General features: G+C 39.8%; 1 protein-coding gene across 1 annotated transcript in view; it reads left to right on the top strand.

Annotated features, from left to right (window-relative positions):
• Window positions 1–19,024, top strand: part of atrnl1a (attractin-like 1a) — a 347,237-nt gene that overhangs the window by 34,610 nt on the left and 293,603 nt on the right. The window contains exons 9-10 of the mRNA XM_033980189.2: window positions 6,908–7,091; window positions 13,746–13,900. Of these exons, the coding sequence (XP_033836080.1) occupies window positions 6,908–7,091; window positions 13,746–13,900 (339 nt within the window). The remainder of the gene's footprint in view (window positions 1–6,907; window positions 7,092–13,745; window positions 13,901–19,024) is intronic.

Here is a 19,024-nt window from a genome sequence, read left to right as displayed (position 1 = left end):
GTGCTCAAGCTGCTTCATCTGGGAAAATGTTTTGTGAAAATATTCGTGCGCCTTTTGCATTGTAAACACCCAATCCATTAATCAAATATAGTAATAAATATGCAATACTGGAAATGAAGGAGTACCATGTATTATGACGGGATGCCAACAGAAATAAAACGTAAAATAGCCCCTTTTTTCCTCTCTCATTTTAGTGAGTGACAGGGCACAGGCTCCACAGCATAACAAAAACATAAGTGGATTTGTAGACCAGTTCGTTTTGATCAGTTTATATTCATAAGATTACAATGAAACATATCACCTACAACAATATACAGGTTTATGAATACAGAGACAAAGGCAGCACATACACTGTGTATAGAGTCTAGAATCTAATTAGAGCTTATACACATATTTGGCATATTAAATAATTACTTGTAGTTCATATAAAAATTGAGAATGTTCATTACTGTGAACTGAGAAAAATGAAAAGCTTTTTCTTTTTCCCAGTTTCTCCAGCAGAGGGAAGTGTCTTCTTAGTTTTGAAGCCAAACTGAACCAAAGTGCAGCATCCAGGGGCGGCGTGGGCTTATGAAATCTACTGGGAGCATTTGCAGTGCAGCGGCCCACCACCAATCTACCAGCCCTCTTTTCAGCCAACACAAATCACCCACGGAGAATTTAGCAAAAAATCTCATAAATTACAGTATTCTGCTGCTTTTTAGTTATTATTTTTCACCTATAATAATGGATTTATTACAATAACTTGGTAAAATCTCATCTATTCTTAAGACTATGCATCAATACAATCAGGCCTATACAATTTTTTTTTACGTATCATGTTAAATAATTTATTTCAGGTAAAATGTTCAATTTAAAGGCTGAATTATGCCTAGAAATCTGAAGCTGAACTCACTGAGGCTTTTTGTATTTTGCAGTTTGAGTTAGTGCATTGTCATTTTAAAACCTTTTCACAATAAGGCCCATTCAGTCAGTGCAGAAGGTTTTATTTTGAAAAGGCCATGGGAAGTGTATAGTTGATGTTAGCAGAGCATTAATGTAGCAATATGCGCTGGAGGAACTTTTCCTTTTTTTATATATCGCTTCCATTATGAAACAAAGCAGTAGCCGCATGCTCCTCTTGCATCTCTCCTGCCTGACATCAAACAAGCCCGACCCCGGCCCACAGAGGCTGACCGGGAAATCTCCCATGTCTCCCGATTGCCATTCCGCCGCTGGCTGCATCCACAGGGCCTCCTTCTCACCCTGCTATGACTGACCCTGAATGTTACATTTCGTCTGTAGTTTTTAAATCAGATTATCCACATCCTGATTTGCTGTTTACATGACATTTCAATATCAGAATTCATGACGATGATTAGGGCCCTGTTCTCTGGGGCTGGATTAAAGGGTTCGAGAGGGATTAACTCTGGTTTAAAGTTTAAAGAAACTGGATGACTTTGCATCGGGATATCGACCAGGTAAAGATTCAGCGATTAATCGTCATTGTCAGAAGTAGACTGTTCAACAATAATCACGGTCCTGGTATGCAACTTTTTTGCCAAAAAGACTAAAATAAAAGCATGTTCTTTTTTCATTTTTGGTTGTGTTTATTCCACAAAATGTAGTAAAACATACTTCTAAGCAGGCTTGTATCTCCACAAATCTGACTTGTTACCATGGAAATTCTGTTCCTTTGGATATAATATTCCACAGTATGATGTAAAACTCATATTTCCTCATGGAGAATGTTTTAAAGTACGGTTTTAACTTTTATTTCCATGGAATCATGCAGTTGACTTTCTACCCCCATAACGTTACAGAGTATCACCGTAAAGCTTCCATCTGAAATTAGATCGGCTTATGAGGTCCTGTTGTATTCTCACATATCACCACTAGATGCTATCTATGTTACTGCTGTCTGACAGTGTGCCAGCTTTGTCCTGACAGGTGAGCCTAAACAACAGGTTTCACATCTGACACTACTGAGATGTCCCATAGGATAAGAAGATGATTCTTTGACTGATCAAAGACAAGAAGCCATCCTCTGTGAGCCGAGCGAGAGTCTGGTGTGAGAGAGGGCAGAGGAGATGTGAGGAAATGGATTTGAGACTTTTATGTCAATGTGTAGAAATTTACAACTGTTTGAACAAATACAGCTTATGCAGGTTATGCCTAAATTGAATATGCCTATTTTTTAATCATACTGTATTATATAGGCCTACACACTATTGAAATGTTACAGAGCTCAAAGACATTCTGTGGGCTAAATGTGCACTCTTTGTCTGCTGCGTCTGCTTGGCACAGACAGAAGTGTCATTCATGCAGTCCATGGCGTTGTATGGTGTGGTTCATGACTTTAGACACTTTAGCATTCTGAGCATCCTCATTATTTACTATGAGTTTATAAACGCTTTTCACAAATTTCAGAGACCAGAGCAGAGTTAAGCCATGTGGTAAAGATAACAACAACTAGCATGCTAATTACGCACTAGTTATTTGACAAAATTAAATGCAGATAGTACACAGTGGACTTATTATGACCTCAAAAGCTGCTTGGAGTACAACCACTGCTCCTCCATGTTTAAGAACATATAATATACTAAATACATTTTTGGAGTTTTTAACCACATTGTTCCCTCATCAAAAACATGCATCCTTTTAAGCCCCATTAAAAAACATGCAATTTATAAATTTTCGGGTTTTGTGACATTAGAGATGAAAGTCTGGAGGTGTCTTGTGCTGTTTTTAAGTTTGTAAGTCAAGTTAAAATCTGAGCATTTCTACTGACAAGTCACATTCATTACAGATGTTTCAGTTCTTGGATGTTAAAGCAGACCTATTATGCAAAATTGACTTTTCAGAGCTTTTAGCCATATTGTAGTTGTTTCCCTTTCTCATTTACCCTCTTGAAGTTGTATTTGGAGCGATTTGTGCATGTTTGAGCAATCTTTAATTTTAATAATCATTTTGGTACAAACGTTTAAAAATCCACTGCTCTCTAGCGTGATGTGCAGTTGTCCATCGGAGTGACCAACAGCTGCATGGCTCTTTGTTGCAATGACATTTACGGTGACATCTGCTCCCATTGGTCAGCTGACTTGTTTCTTTTATTAAGTTGTTTTAGATGAATACTCTTATTGAAATAGTGCAAATTATAACATAATGATTCATGGGTTCATAGACTGTAACTATATACCAGGGTCTAGCACAATATGATTTTCTTTAATACTAAGTCCCTCTACTGCCAGTTCATTGTCAGAATATGGCTGATATTTTAAGTTCAGTACAATCTGAAATGCCAAAGTAAAGGTGCTCAAGAACATTTTAGGACAAATAACACGACAAAAATAATGCTTCACATTTGTTATTTAAGAGGAGCCAGCTGACGATACATTTCCCCAAACTTGCTGGTGAGATGTTCCAGGCTCATCCCGCTGAGAGGAGGACCCTGGGGAGAACCTGAGGCACTTGGAGCTGTAGAGATGTTTTTGGATGTCTGAGTATCTTCTGTGCTGTGTGACTTCTCCTGACCCCGTCCCCTCTGAAGGAGACAAAACACAATTTAGAGGGAACTTTAGTCGACAAACTTGTTCTGGGATCAATAGTGAAATGTTGTTGTGCTCCTGTGTATACCCGGCGCAGACGTACAGGGACTCATTAGGAGGAGACAGTGATAAATCTGCTTTCTCACTCCTCCCTCGCTTCCTCTCCTCCCTCCTTCACCGGCCTTTCTCCCTCGCTTGCTTTCGACTCACTTTCCCCTTTCATTGCCTCTCCTCTTCCCCTAACGCTCTTCCGTTCCTCTATTCCTTACTGTCCTCTCTTCCTCGTCTCCTCCCTCTCCGTTCCTCTTTTCCTCTTCTTATCCCTCTCTTCTTCTCCTTCACTATCCTCATATTCACTCATTTACTTTTTTCCATTTACTCGCTGAAAAATGAGCAACATTTTTAGCCTTTCCTGTATGATCTAGATTCTGAACTTTTTAAATAGTTGCAAATACGCTCAGAGCTGTGGGCGGAGATAGGGGGTAGGTGAAAACGGAAATTTCCCAGGCACTCAAGCCTCAAATGCAGAGCAACACAGGGGACTCAAACATGTATCAATTAATCAAAATACAACTCAGAGTAAGCTAATGATGAGGGAACACTGTTATAACATGTTTAAAAGTTCATAAACATTAATTTTACATAATAATATCCCATTTAATGTTATACTGTGGAATACTTCCATCAAGGCAATTACATCTTAAATACGCAGAGAAACATTATGTAATGCACCTTTAAATCTATGAAAATACAATGAAATCCAGCTCTTTCCCTCTATCACACTGTGCAGTCCAAAATCTACCATTCCAATAGGCCTATTTGAAGTTATAAAACCAAAATGATTATAAAATGCCAGATTAAAGCTTAAAATACTTTAATTAGAGCTGTCAGAAGTATATGTCAGGAGGTGTGACAACCCAGGGCCTGCACATGAAGAAGTGAAGACCGCAGCTAAAAAAGGAGTTACAAGAACAGTTAAAAAGAAAAGCTAAAAGGAGTTAAAAGAACAACTAAAAGAGCAGCTAAATGTAGAGCCAAAGGAGCAGCTGAAAGTAGAACCAAAGGAGCAGCTAAAAGAGAACTTAAAGATGATCTAAAAGAAGAGATAAAACAGATGCTAAAAGAACAACTCAAAGAGCAGCTAAAAGAGCAGTTTTTTCTTACTAATATCCTGAGATCAAAAACATGGTACTTAGTTTGTTTTTAGGAAAGTAACTGTATTCTGAATACAAATAAAAGAGTAACTGTAGTGGAATACAGTTTCTCAAAATCAGTTCTTTCTCAATACCATTTCATGTACTCTCTCATGTATTCTCAATATGTTTTTTTTTTTTTTTTCCCGGTACATCAGTATCACTATTAATTACTTCTGAACACTGATCATGGACTACAATATCAGCACAAAGACATACAAATAAGCAAGAGAATTTTACTGTTGCACTGTCAGATATGCTAGGCCTATTCTCAGGTAGGAACAAAAGTTGGGGGTTGAAAACAAATTTTATTATACAACTGTATTTGAAGAAATGTAATCAGACGTTAACTATCCACCTCTGATAATATTATAAAGAATGCAGCATGCCTGACTTTGAGATGATACAGTGTTATGCAACAAATAACAGCACAATAGGCTTCACCTGCTTAGTAAGATGAAGCCATACCTGCCCCGCACTGATCTGGAGTGTGTCATTCATACCTTCATTACCAGCCGATAGGACTACTGTAACTCCCTGTACTGTGGGTTGGGCCAGGGCTCCATCCACTGCTTACAGTTAGTCCAGAATGTTAGGTTGACCCCTCTCTATCTCTCTGAGCATCTGTCTGTCCATGTTTCAAGTAAAGCTTTGAGATCAGCAGACGAGATGGTTTTGGATGTTCCTAGGACCAAGCTTTTGTTGTAGCTGGTCCCAAACTCTGGAATAATCTTCCTCTGAGTATTAGAACAGCCCAATCTCTACATATTTTTAAGTCTTTGTTGAAAACTCATTTGTATGCACTGGCTTTTAACACAAAGTGAGTGGAACATTTGTATTGTATTGTTTTATCATGTTTTGTATGTTTATTTTTATAAGATCGCACTTTATATTGCCTTTGTGCAGCACTTTGGGCAGCTATGGTTGTTTTGAAATGTGCTTCTTCTCTATAATACAAAGACATGATTATTCTTTTTTACATCGCTCTCTACTCCCCCTTGTGGACACGGTTTGACTTATTCTCACACCTCCACAAACCCAATACTTCTTTCCCTTTTCTATTCTGTTTCATGCCTTTTCTTAGCTTTGATGTTTATGCACCTCTTTTCCTCGCACCATCCTTTGTTTATTTGTTTGTTATGGGGCGCTGCTCGGGTGATGTAATATGAGCTCCATTTTGCATACATTAATTTGTATTCATTGTGCTGTTTTAATAAAGCTGGATTTTAAATGGAATAAAACCTCATTTCCTCCTCTGCCTCCCCTCTCCGCTGTACCTCTTTCCTTGGGCCATTTCTCAGTGCCTGTGTTTTTGGCTCAGATCTGGAGAGAAGAGCAAGTCAAGGCATCAGGAAGTTTTTGAAAATCATCCAACATAACTTATATTCATTAAAAGATGATCAGTTAAATCTACTTTTTGTAGCTTTTAGCAATGGTATAATGTTGGGTTTCAGATGACATCACAACCTTCTATAGGGCAATAATTTTACATAATAATAATATTAATAATAATAATAATAATAATAATAATAATAATAATAATAATAATAATAATAATAATAATAATAATAAATTAATATGATTATTGTTGTAATACAAGAACTTCATGGGGCTGGTCACTGATATAAATGGTCAGGTTTAACATTTGTGCATTTACTTTTTAGAAATTTCCTGGCAAAATACGTTTTCTCTGTCAACATAAATAAACTAAATGAATCTGAATCCTATGCATATCACTGATTAAGAAAATAGAACTGGAGAATGAAGTAAGCACAGAGCAGGGGGCATGTCCCGGTGGGAGTGAAAAGAGGAATTTATTACTAAAATGCTGTCCTTAAAATAAGTGATTAGAGAGAGCTCACACATGCACAGATCACTCCAAATACAACTTCAAGTGAGTAAATGGTGAGGGGAAACAAATATAACATAGTTAAAAGCTCTGAAAAGTCAAGTTTGCATATAAGCGCTGCTTTAAGAAAAAAAATAAAAATAAATTAATAAAATTAAATTAGTGTCCACAATTCTAACACTCTCACCTCAGGTCTGATGGACATATTTCAAGTTTCAAAGATGAAGTTATGTCTTCTGCTGCTACTGAACAATGTCAACGTCAGAAGACACATTTATACCATGTTCATAAAGGGAAACCTTACTTTACATCACATGTCTCTCTGTTGTGTGTCCCAGGTGAGAAGTCATGGCGGGTGCTGTCCTCTCGGGGTGCTCTGGTGCAGGGCGGCTATGGCCACAGTAGCGTGTATGATCAGGACTGTGGCTGTGTGTTTGTGCACGGAGGATACAAGACTCAGGGACACAACAAGTTCGGCCTGGTGGACCACCTGTACCGCTACCACGTGCACTCCAGGACATGGTAAGACACCAGCAGGGATAGGGCTGGGTATCACTAAGGCGATATGTTACACACCTCAGTACACAGGCCAGTATATGATACATATCTCGATACAGTGCACTTTTGATTCGACAATATATTTTAAGGCGACTCGATATGGTTCAGTATAAAATAAAGACTCTCAGTCCCATATTTAATGATCAACCCCACAGTAAAAAAAAAACAAACAAAAAAAAACTTTGTTGGTGCATCTATCGTCCTTATTGAAGATGATATAACAAAGTTAATTTTGTTTAGTGCATGGTAGTAACAAGAATAATACATAAAACTGTTGTACTGATCATTGCTTACTCCTCCATAGCTTATATGAGCTCAGCATTTACACAACATAACTACTAAATCATGTGATACTAAAAGTCTGTTAAACCACTACATGTGCAAAGTTAATATGAAACACCCACTGTAATAATCAAAACAGTGGGGATGTGCATTGTACACTGGTCCCTCATTTATTGTGAGCGTTGTGTTCTAAAAATAGCCCACAACAGGCAAAATCCACAAAGTAGTCAGCTTTATTTTTTACAATTATATATATATTTTAAGGCTGTAAAACTCCTCACCACACACTTTATACACTTTTCTCACACAGGCATTAACATTTTCTCACATTTCTCTCTTGTTTAAACTCTCAAAGTTCAAACTTCGTAGGCGCCTTTGTCGGTGCAGAACGTTTCATCGACATTGTGGCAAGCTGAATGCACTCTGTACTGTACAGGAGACACGGCACTGAGGAGATTGATTGACAATGGTCTACAGTCCCTCAGAACACAGAACACAATGCCCATTCATACGCTGTAAAAAAAAAAGAAAAGCATGCTAAATTGCATTAAAAATATCTGTGAAAAAGCGGGACTGCGAAAGGTGAACTGTGATATAGTGAGGGACAACTGTATAAACAAGTTTCCTTCCTCTAAACAATCAACAAAATTGCAGTGCTGTCACAAAAATAATAAATATAATAATAAAGAAAATATAAATACTCTCTGCAATATACTACACATACATATACATGTGTACATATAATACAGCAGCCCACAATATCAGTACTATATCATCAAATTGAACAATCCCATATATCTATATTTGATATTTTTGCAAACCCCTATGCTGTATGTGCTGTATGTTTGTCAAGATCATGTGCTCATGATAGGACCATTCTTCTCCAGCCCTTCCAAACATTCTCAAGGTCTGGACTCTGTGGTGGCGAGTTCATGTGTGAAAAGGATTATCCATCCTTACCTCTTCACTTGGTTCACCCTTTTTGACCTGCCATGGAGCACATCTGCCTAAGCACAATTATACATTTTTGCATGTTGTAGTCTGATTTATAAGAATATTTAAGGGCCCATATTACTCTTTTTTCTGATCTATGTTATAATGTTGTTTTGTCATCAAAAAAGAGACCTGGAGTTGTGTTTTCAATCTCAAATGTTTAACACAAAAACCCTGCATATTTAGTTCTTCTCTCAAATGGAAAACACTCTGTTCCACCTTGTGATGTCATGTGGTAATACAGGAAGTGCTTCTCTGTGTTTTGAAACTCAGAGACAAAGAGAAAAGGATTTTTCGAATAGGGCCTGGGAGAGATTGCTAAAATACATGCATGGATGACATCTAAAACTTCGGCATGTTTTTGATGAGGGAACAATGTTGAAACATGGTAACAAACTCAAGAAGATCAATTTGACATAATACCCACTCTTTAAAGATGTTCTTGTCAACTTTTGTGTGCAAAAAGAATTATTACTGCGCAGTAATACAAGTTGCCCATATTGCCATTTTGCCATACAGAAAATATAGTGTACTGCAAAAAGTACTTCATACAATTTGACGGCTCAGCTATGAAGTGGCATTAGTGACATTCTGACAGCTCTACATAGCCCCAGTCCTGTGTAAAAGTGACAGTAGTTCTGCAGTGTGATGGAAACCTGTGGACTCTGAGTAAGTATTTGCTTACACAGAGCTGACAGTGGAGATGACCCCTACTGACCCTGTGACCCCTGATGACCTGTAGAGGCAAGAGAACGTAACAGGAGCTGGGATGTAACACATGCTGCTGTCTGCTCCTCTCTCTCCGGCCATCTCTGTCAGTCTCTCTCCCTCTCTCTCTCTGTCTCTTTCTCCCTCTCTCTCTCTGTCTCTTTCTCCCTCTCTCTCTCTCTGTCTCTTTCTCCCTCTCTCTGTCTCTCTCTCTCTGTCTCTCTCTCTCCCTCTCTCTTCCTCTCTTTGTCGCTTTCTCCCTCTCTCTGTCACTCCCTTCCTCTCTCTCGCTTTGTCGCTTTCTTCCTCTCTCTGTCTCTCTCTTCCTATCTCTGTCTGTTGCTTTCTCCCTCTCTCTGTCTCTCTCTTCCTCTCTCTCTGTTGCTTTCTCCCTCTCTCTGTCTCTCTCTCCCTCTCTCTTTGCCTCTCTCTTCCTCTCTCTCTTTGTCGCTTTCTCCCTCTCTCTCTCTTCCTCTCTCTGTCGCTTTCTCCCTCTCTGTGTCTCTCTCTCTCCCTCTCTCTGTCTGTCTCTCTCTTCCTCTCTCTCTCTCTGTCGCTTTCTCCCTCTCTCTGTCTCTCTCTTCCTCTCTCTCTGTCGCTTTCTCCCTCTCTGTGTCTCTCTCTCTGTCTCTCTCTTCCTCTCTCTCTCTGTCGCTTTCTCCCTCTCTGTGTCTCTCTCTGTCTCTCTCTTCAACTCTCTCTCTGTCGCTGTCCTCCTCTCTCTGTCTCTCTCTTCCTCTCTCTCTCTTTGTCGAATGCGCGTGTGTGTGAGTGTGTGTGTGTGAATGTGTGTGTGTGTTAATGGGCGTGTGAATGGGTGTGTGTGTGAATGTGTGTGTGCGTGTGTGTGAATGGGTGAGTGGTTCCTTGATGTAAAGTGATTTGAGTGCCTTAAAGGTGGAAAAAGCGCTTTTTAAAAATGTGACCATTCACCATTTAATGAGATCTAGATTCGTTTAGTTTATGTCCACTCATCCTCAGAAGGCGAAATATTTTCTTACTTGATGTGAAACATTTAAGAAGCACTGGTTTATGGGGTAACTAATGACCAAAAAGATATGATATACCGTAAATTTCGGATTATAAGCCGCTACTTTTTTTCCACGCTTTGAACCCTGCGGCTTTTACAGCAGTGCGGCTTATATATGGAATTTTACTGGATAACGGACCCTGGGGGGCGCTCTCTAGCTGTAAACGTAAAAGTGAGACAGACGTGGGGAAAGATTCTGCTCTGAAGAATTCACTAGTTTTGATTTTGAACGATCATTTTGCGCATCATGAAATGGATATGATGCAGTTTTTAAGATAAAGAAACAGAAAGGAAACAGAGCAGGGGTCGGCCTTTAACACGCAAAGAGCCATTTGGACCCACTTTCCACATAAAATAAAACACTGGGAGCCGCAAATACTTTTTGACATCTAAAATGAAGATAACACTGTATAATAACAATAATGTAACGGAATAATGTAGGTTTTACTTTCACGGACAAGCCTTCTACACGTGGCAGATAAATATGGCAAAAACAACTTAAGTGCATTAAAAAAATACAACTCACCAAACCGCTGCATCATGCATCGCGCTGATTATATGTCTACTCCGCAGTTTCTTTAAAAAACAACAACAAAAAAACTCGTAGCGTATCGTTTAATCCCAGGTGCTTATTCTCCATGTGCCAAAGCAGTTTTGAAGGTTTCATTGCCTTATTTGCTTTTCCCGTATGTTACGCAGAGCGGACTCTGTGCGTGTGAGTCACCTGTAGCGACAAACCCAGATTTTAAGTAGGCATTGTCTGTTAAATTTATCTTTCTTTTTCTTGGAGGTCGTAGTCTCCTCTTCTGGCTCCTCAGTTGTCCTTTTCCCCTTTGTTAAAAAGATCTCCAAAGACTTTTGTTTTGGCTCATTTTCACTCGCTTGTGGCTCTACTTTTGTGCGTCGTGTCTGATGTGTTATACGTGATACGTCACCGCGGATACAAGAGCAGATAATATACTTGCTACTACATCAAATAGATTTCTGTGGCGATTTCCAGCAGGATTTTCATGATACATCTACGGACGAGCTTATTAGTGTGTCATTAGGGACGGGCCAAAGTTGCTCCTGACCCCTGTGCGCACAGCGTCTGAAAATCAGGGCTCTTTACGCAGGACTGTGAGCTGTGTCTGTCAGTTCCCAAGCCACGCAGAGCCGCAGTATGAGGCGGAAAGAGGCGCATGCGGCTCCGGAGCCGCGAGTTGCCGACCCCTGAAATAGAGCCACTGCACGTAAGCTCGACATCAATGAATCCAACTTGGTCAATGTAAAAAGACGACAAAAGTTTTCAGAGGAAATAAAAGCAGATTTTCCGTGTTGGTGCAGCTTTATTTTCTAAACCTGCAGATGTGTTCATCCCGTGTTGTTGTCGTGTTGGTGCCAATTTTCAGGCACAGTTTAAAAAAAAGCGTGTCAGTGCACCGTCTTTCTGTGTAAATATCTCATGTTACAATATGAAAACCTGCGGCTTTTATTCAGGTGCGGCTTATATATGTACAAAATTGATTTTCTCTTCAAATTTAGCTGGTGCGGCTTATATCAAGGTGCGCTCTGTAGTCCGAAATTTACGGTATTTAACAGAAGTATTAGAACGTTAAAATACAAAGTGTATTCTCTATAGTTTCATAGATGAGTTTCATTGCCATACCTATCAACAATGTTTAACTACATATATATTGTATCTGTTTTCTTATTGGTAAAATTAATATATATTCATGTTCATCCCTCATCAAGCTTTTAATAATTTTCCAAGAAGTCTGTAGGAAACATTGCTAGGATTTGCCCTCCCACTGCTAAACTCCCTGGTCTCTCTCCTCTGTAACAGTTGACTTTTTAATTACGGGCTGTTTTAACACCCACGGCTCCGTTTGGTGAGTTTAGTGAGATGGGAGCAGAGATTAGAGTGTAATTGTGTTCTAATACTTTGTGAAAACCGAAGTGAGCACTGACAGTAGACTCGTTCACTTCAGTGCATGTGGAAATATCTCTATACTAGAACCACACATAATCCCACAGAGATAATATCAAGACTGTTTCTGCTAAAGGTCACAACACAAAACTCTTATTAAGAAACAGCTGTGCTGGTAACTTTTTTGACAAAGACTCCACCACCTGCTTGTCTCCAATAAGAGATGGTATTACTTTGGAATGTTCCACAGTAAGATCTATCTCCATGGTGACAAGCAGGTGAGGCTACTAGGCCAAGTTAAAGGTCAGATCTGTTTAGAAACAAACCAAATGTCTGGGAAAAAATAAAAATAAAAATAATAATAGCATGCTTCATAAGTTATTAGTCTACACCATGTTTCAGACTTTCAACCCACAGTGTCGTTGTTGACGTGCCTGGATGTGCATAATGTCAATCTATTTGCTCATACATTCCTCTGCATCCAGCTGGATTATACATGTCATCACAGATCAGCAGTTGTCCCTCTGTGGTGACCCTTGACCTTTGACCCCTGTGTGCTGCTGTGGTGAGCTGAGGGACAGTTGGTGAGGAGTGCACCATAACCCACTCACTGAAACGCACATTTGTATGTCTGATGTATGTCTGAGCCTGATCAAATCTGGCACACTCATAGAACTGAGGTTATGTTAACTAACCTGAGTAAAAGTCAGGCTTGTGTTTGCCATTGTCGTGGTCCTCTGCCCTTTACAGGTGACTGGATGGCACAGGGAGCAGTTTGTAAACTTAAAAAAAAAAGTTATGTTACATTTTAACTTCATATTTGGAGAGTTTGACCAAATTAGAAGTGCAGCTTGTGCAGTTCAAAGGACAAAAGTTAATGAATATTGGATTGTGTGATTTGAGCAGTTTGTTTTTCCTGTATCCGTGATGGCTCTGCTACAGACATTTTAAAACAATGCAAAAGGCTTTCTGCACCAAATAAGACGTTCCAGAGGGAATGGACCTCTCATTGCCAAACAAAACAGAGCAGAGTGAGAGGCTTAGGAGAGGCTTTCCTCTTGTGTGTCCAGAGTTCACTGGCTCCCCCTGGAGGCTGCTCTGATGCTGCAGAACACAGAAGACATTGAGAATGGACACTTTTGTCCCAGTGGCTGTTAATCACCTAAGACTGCCCCGACACAGGATCCGGTGACCCTACCTGTTGAGCTGCACTAAGACATTGGTTTGAGCTGGCTATTATGATTGTATTTTACTGCTGAATGTGCTTAAATTGCCCCTCAGGGACAAATAAAGTGATTTTGATTTGACTGATTGGTATGTGACAGAATAAGTGCATTTATAGGGCTTTGTACTTGTGAGACTTGTGTGTTGCTCAGAGTATCAGCCGTCTTTGACCACTTAATCCTTTCCTTAGGAGCGAGACATTTTATCTTGAGAGAAAAAAGAACACTGCAGAGGCTATGCTCAGCACATTGGGGCAGCTGTCAATCATCTGCAGAGAGTGTATGTGTTAATGGAGTAACACACTTGCACAGCACTTCTGCACTTCCACACTCCCACCTCTATTCTAAGTGATCAATGGAAAAGGGAAATTACTGCACTGTAGTTTTCCTCCTATATAATCATAAGTGGTGAAAATAAACTGCAAAGATTCTCATATTTTTGTGAGTTGAAGCTCATGTCTTCTTGTGTACAGGTGGATCCTGAAGGAGAGCGGCCTGGCGCGGTATCTCCACTCGATGGTGCTGCTGAGTGGGACTCTGCTGGTATTTGGAGGAAACACCCACAACGACACTTCCCTCAGCAATGGAGCCAAGTGCTTCTCTGCAGACTTCCTCAGCTATGACATTGGTAAGACACAGGGGACAGGTGAACTATGGAGGCTGGTGTTGGAGAATATGAGGAGCTGAAAGCATTTTCATCAAATTGATCATTAATTAAGAAGTGCGCAGTGAACAGGGATTTCACCCACAAGACCCACAGGAAGTGCATAATACCTTGTTAAAACTCAATACAGGGTGGGTTTGTATTTTGACTTTTAATCACTTTAGAATTCTTCACGTGGGTCTTGAACTATAACCGACTGGCATAAGAGAGCACCCTGTCACCTGTAGAGAAAACTCTGAACCGCTGGTATCTTGTCCTTCTGTTCACTAAACACAGCTCTTCATTGGTGAGAATAGGAACACAAATTGACCGGTTTAACTGTAATTAGTTTAACTTTACCTTTACCAATTTAGGTTGAATCCCAGAATCCTAAAGATGACATACTGACTGACATATTCCCAGGTGCCTTTCCTCCTCTGATCAAAACCACCTTGTTTTGATCACTTTATTTGGGAGATTTCATTGAGGTATCTCTTCAGGTCGTTCTGAAGGTGCAGCAAATCAAGTATTCACAGTAAAGTCCTCACCCTCTGAGCAGTAGGTTCTCATTTGTTTGTGTATAGTCGCTCCTTGGAGGGTGTCCTGGCTGATGAGTTTATCGTCCCTTTTTGATTTGGTCGGTTTATGAGCATAATGAGTTTAAAACTATGTATACACAGCATGGGTCAGTACTTTTTGCTTTTCTCAACATTTTAGCAGTCAGATGCTTAAAGATGAGAAGACTTAATAGAAGGAACTGGAACAGTTTTTTGTTTTTGTTTTTAGTAACTTTGTTTTGGTACCAAACACAACTCCAGGTATGAGGAGGTAACGGCATTATAACATGGCTAAAAGCTTACATTAATCATTTTAGTGTAATATAGGACCTTTAAGGATTTAGTTCAAGATGTTTTTTTGCATATAAATAAATTAAAATGATCTATTTCATTAGGTTATAATATTAAATGGATTCTGACGTGTACACATTTCAGATTTGTGTATCAAAAGGGACCCTCTCTCTCTCAGGTGAAAGGAACAAATAAAAGATTTAACAATGACATATTAAGTTAATTGAAATATGAAAACTTTCCTTTTCAATCCAATCCACTTTATTTATATGGCACATTTTATAAACTGTAACATTTCCAAAGTGCTGCGCAGAAAGGAAAAAAAAACAAAACATTAAAACAAAAACAATTGCTCCACCAGTGCTCATACAAAAAACAATAAAATATAAAATAAATAAATAAAACTATAAAAGACACAGAGCACCACACAACTCACACAGTGTTAAAAGCCAGAGAATAAAAATGTATTTGTAAGATGAAATTTTAAACACTCCACGGTAAATTTGAATCAGGTCCTAGATGTATTGTAGGGCCTTTCAAAGATTTAACAACAAACAATCAAATCTTAAAATTAATTCTTAAACTGATTAAAAACAAACAAACAACAACTACAAGAATTGATGTTATGTGTTCTCATTTTTTGGTTCCTTGACTTCTGGACTAACTTCAAACATGAAAGTGCCTTGTATAAAATGACAGTATAAAGTGCGTTACAGTTGTCCAAACAACAAGAACTAAAACTGTACCCGACCTTGTTTAGAGTGCTTAAAAGTGGCAATAGTGATAAAAACCTGATTTAACGACTGTGCTGATCTGTTTGCTGAGTTTCAAATTACTGTCCATAGTGATGCCAAGTTTGGTGGTGAAAAGGATGAACATTATGCTTATGCAGGCTCCTGTTCCTCCTTAACCAATTTTTGATAATAAAAAAAAAAAAATCCAACTTTCTCTTAAAATCTTCACCTGCCTTCATTTGTGCCTGTCCTTATGAGTGGCATCATTGATTTACAGCACAGGTTTGTGATCAGAGACCCTATACTCATACACTGTCAATAAGTAAATTACATGAAATCACCAAATCTAATGTAAGGCCATGTGACTGTGCGGGTCAGGTTACATATTGCACCAAGTTAAAATCCCCATGTATAAAGTATGAAAAGTCAGTCAGACCACCAAAGTCCTTATGGTACTTCAGTGGTCTATATATCACTGCGTAAAACACAGGATCATTTTGTGAAAGTTCAAAACAGCTCATTTCAAATGAAGCAAAAGAGACTGTTGTCAGGGACCTGCAGTTTAAACCTTTTTCAAATATCAAAGTGATATCACCTTCATATCCAGTGGACCTCACTGCATTAATAAAGCACAGCCCGGAGGTAACAGTTCAGAAAAGGCGACTGACTCATCTGAATGAATCCAGGTTTCTGTGATGAAAAGTACATCCAGATGTGAATGTGATGAGAAGGATTCCTGGACGACAAATGTCTTGTTTACCCCGAATCTGGCATTTAAGAGTGCACATTTCAATGAAGTCGGGAGCATGTCAGATACCAGAGCAGCCTGGTTCAGAGGCTGGAGGTTGGTGGGGTTCACTCCACCTAAACCCCAGAAATAAGACCGGCCAAAGCACTGTACCTGCACCTGTGCTGTCTTAAAACGTCAAAAACAGAACTAGATAATTTTTATGATCCTTTATATTAGTTTATAAGCACTTTTCACAGCTCTCAAAGAGTGTTGCCATTAAGGTAAACCTAGCAACAATTAGCATGCTAACATCTACTTCCTGGTTATTAATTATATGACCATAAACCTTCTATAATTAGATGCAGAAAGCACACAGCAGACTTATTTTAACCTCCAGAGCCGCTTATACAATATATTTGTACTGGAGCAAGACATGGGAAAAATTTGTACCCCATGTCTACTTACTTCCAGAAAAAGTCAGTTCTAAACCAAAATAATGTTTCTGTGTCATGCCTCTAATGTTACTGGAATGTTCTCTCGATCAGCCTTTCATACAGTAGTTCCTCTCCTTGCTTCTGTATCAACCCCCTCCCCCTCCTTCTCTACTCCTCTACCCCCACCCCCCCACCCCTCCCTCACTCTTCATTTACTCTGGAAGGAAGCTGTAATTTGTTTGTGCCGGTCTCACCTTGGAGGGCTGTCATGGCAGCTCGGGTGTTTATTAGCTGATTCGCGTCGACGCGGCAAGGCACTTTTCATTTGGATTTCATTCTCCTGCTCACCCCTCCTCCCTCACCCCGTACACCTCTAATTAGATTTAGAGGGAGGGAAAGGCAGTGATTAAAAAGGCTCTGCTCTCTCCCCTCTCCTCAGTCTACACAAACACACACACACAGGCCTACAGCGGCGATGCAGAGGAGATGGAGGAGTTATTACGTTTAGTGATGAAGAGTTCCACACAAATTCAAACTAATGTGTTGATGTTCACAGTCAGTTTGGCAGTTTTCAGTCATTCGTCTGCTGATTTGACCTAGTAAGGAAGTTTGGGGCTTTAGGCCATTATTTATCTATAATTTTTTTTTTTTTTTTATTAAAGGTAACTTTTGTTACATCCGTTGAGAGAAAAGCACATCATCTTTCCCTCCACAAATGCACAAAGCACTTCCCTCTGCATATCTTTTATTTTAAAAAAAAATCTGCTTTATTTTTGCTAAACTAGGGTGATACGTCTGTTGGTGTTTCCATATTTGTTTGGATTCACTTGGGAGCTTCATTTTTGCCTTCGCCCAAACCACCATGCTGCTCTGTGACTGTAATGGTCATCCACTGGTTTGAGCCCAAACAAAGGAGCAGTACAATATGGACTCTAGTGAGCTTGTGAACTCATAGATATTGTGGAATTCCATATTGCTGTGCAATAATAATGTCAAAACAGGCACAACTACCTGTAATAAAATTCTGTTCCATGCCAAGCTCTAATATTGGTGTAAATTTCCTGGTTTTGTCCTAAACACTGGGTTTTACGGCCCCAGACTGTGGTTCCACAGCTCAGACGCAGCTGTCAGTCACACTGTGATCTGCTCCATGATACTCAGTTATGAGCACACAGTCCCATATCCTGAGAGGAAATGAAAATCACCCCGATGTGTGTGTATGTGTGTTTGTGCATGCATGTGTGTGGGTGTGTGTGTGTGTGTGTGTGTGTGGAGCTGATCATATCTACAGCCTGACAGCTCTGCAGCGATCAGACTTTCTTCTGTCTGCTACTGGCTTTTACTGCAGAGAACATTTAATGGACGATTTATGTAAACAAAGACAGAAATTAGATCTTCAGAAACATCTCAGATGATTAAAACAGCCCCAACCACATCTCCTTTTTTCATTGGAGGGACCGGCTTTTTAGAAGGGCTATGCCTACAGCTGCACCAGTCTTAAGAAACCATGCACTCATCAGTGCTTTTTGAGCTTAAAATGTGCTTTTGAGGTTAAAATGTACCTAATGAATAATATGCCTTCTTGTGCACAGTCTTCCAGCTGAGTACTCAAGACGATTGTGTAACTGGAATCTTTCCTGTTAATGACAAAAAGTGGCCTTAACCAGCCAAGTGCATAAGAACCATTGGGTGAAACATCCAAGATCCTTAAATACATTAAGGACAAGGCCCCAACAGATGATGTGCTCAGTGAATGTCTCAGACAGTGGAGTCCAGAGGAAGAGGTGCTGGAGGAACCATCATGGGAGGACAAGCCCCTGGGAGTTACCACCGAAACATAACTGATGTGGCTGATATCAAGAAATCCTACCATTGGCTCGAGAGAGCTGGACTGAAGGACAGCAGAGAGGCACTCATCCTGACTGCACAGGAGCAGGCCTTGAGCACCAGAGCGATAAAGGCCCAGATCTACCACACCCGACAAGACCCAAGGTGTAGGCTGTGCAAAGAGGCCCCTGAGACAATCCAGCACATAACTGCAGGCTGTAAGATGCTGTAGGGAAAGCATGCATGGAGCATAACCAAGTGGAGCTTTAGTGTACAGAAACATCTGTGCAGAGTACGGACTAGAAACCCCAATATGACGGTGAGAAACACCTCCAAAGGTAGTAGAGAATGACCGAGCCAAGATCCTTTGGGACTTCCAGATATAGACTGACAGAATGGTGATGGCGAACCAACCAGACATTGTGGTGGTGGATAAACAACTGATGGGAACATCAGGAAAAAGGAACATGAGAAACTAGAGAAATACCAGGGGCTCAAAGAAGAGCTGGAGAAGGCCAGGAAGGTGAAGGAATCAG

Source organism: Periophthalmus magnuspinnatus, chromosome 15 (genome assembly GCF_009829125.3).
Source record: "Periophthalmus magnuspinnatus isolate fPerMag1 chromosome 15, fPerMag1.2.pri, whole genome shotgun sequence".
Lineage (NCBI taxonomy): Eukaryota > Metazoa > Chordata > Actinopteri > Gobiiformes > Gobiidae > Periophthalmus > Periophthalmus magnuspinnatus.
This window is presented reverse-complemented; position numbering and strand designations above follow the sequence as displayed.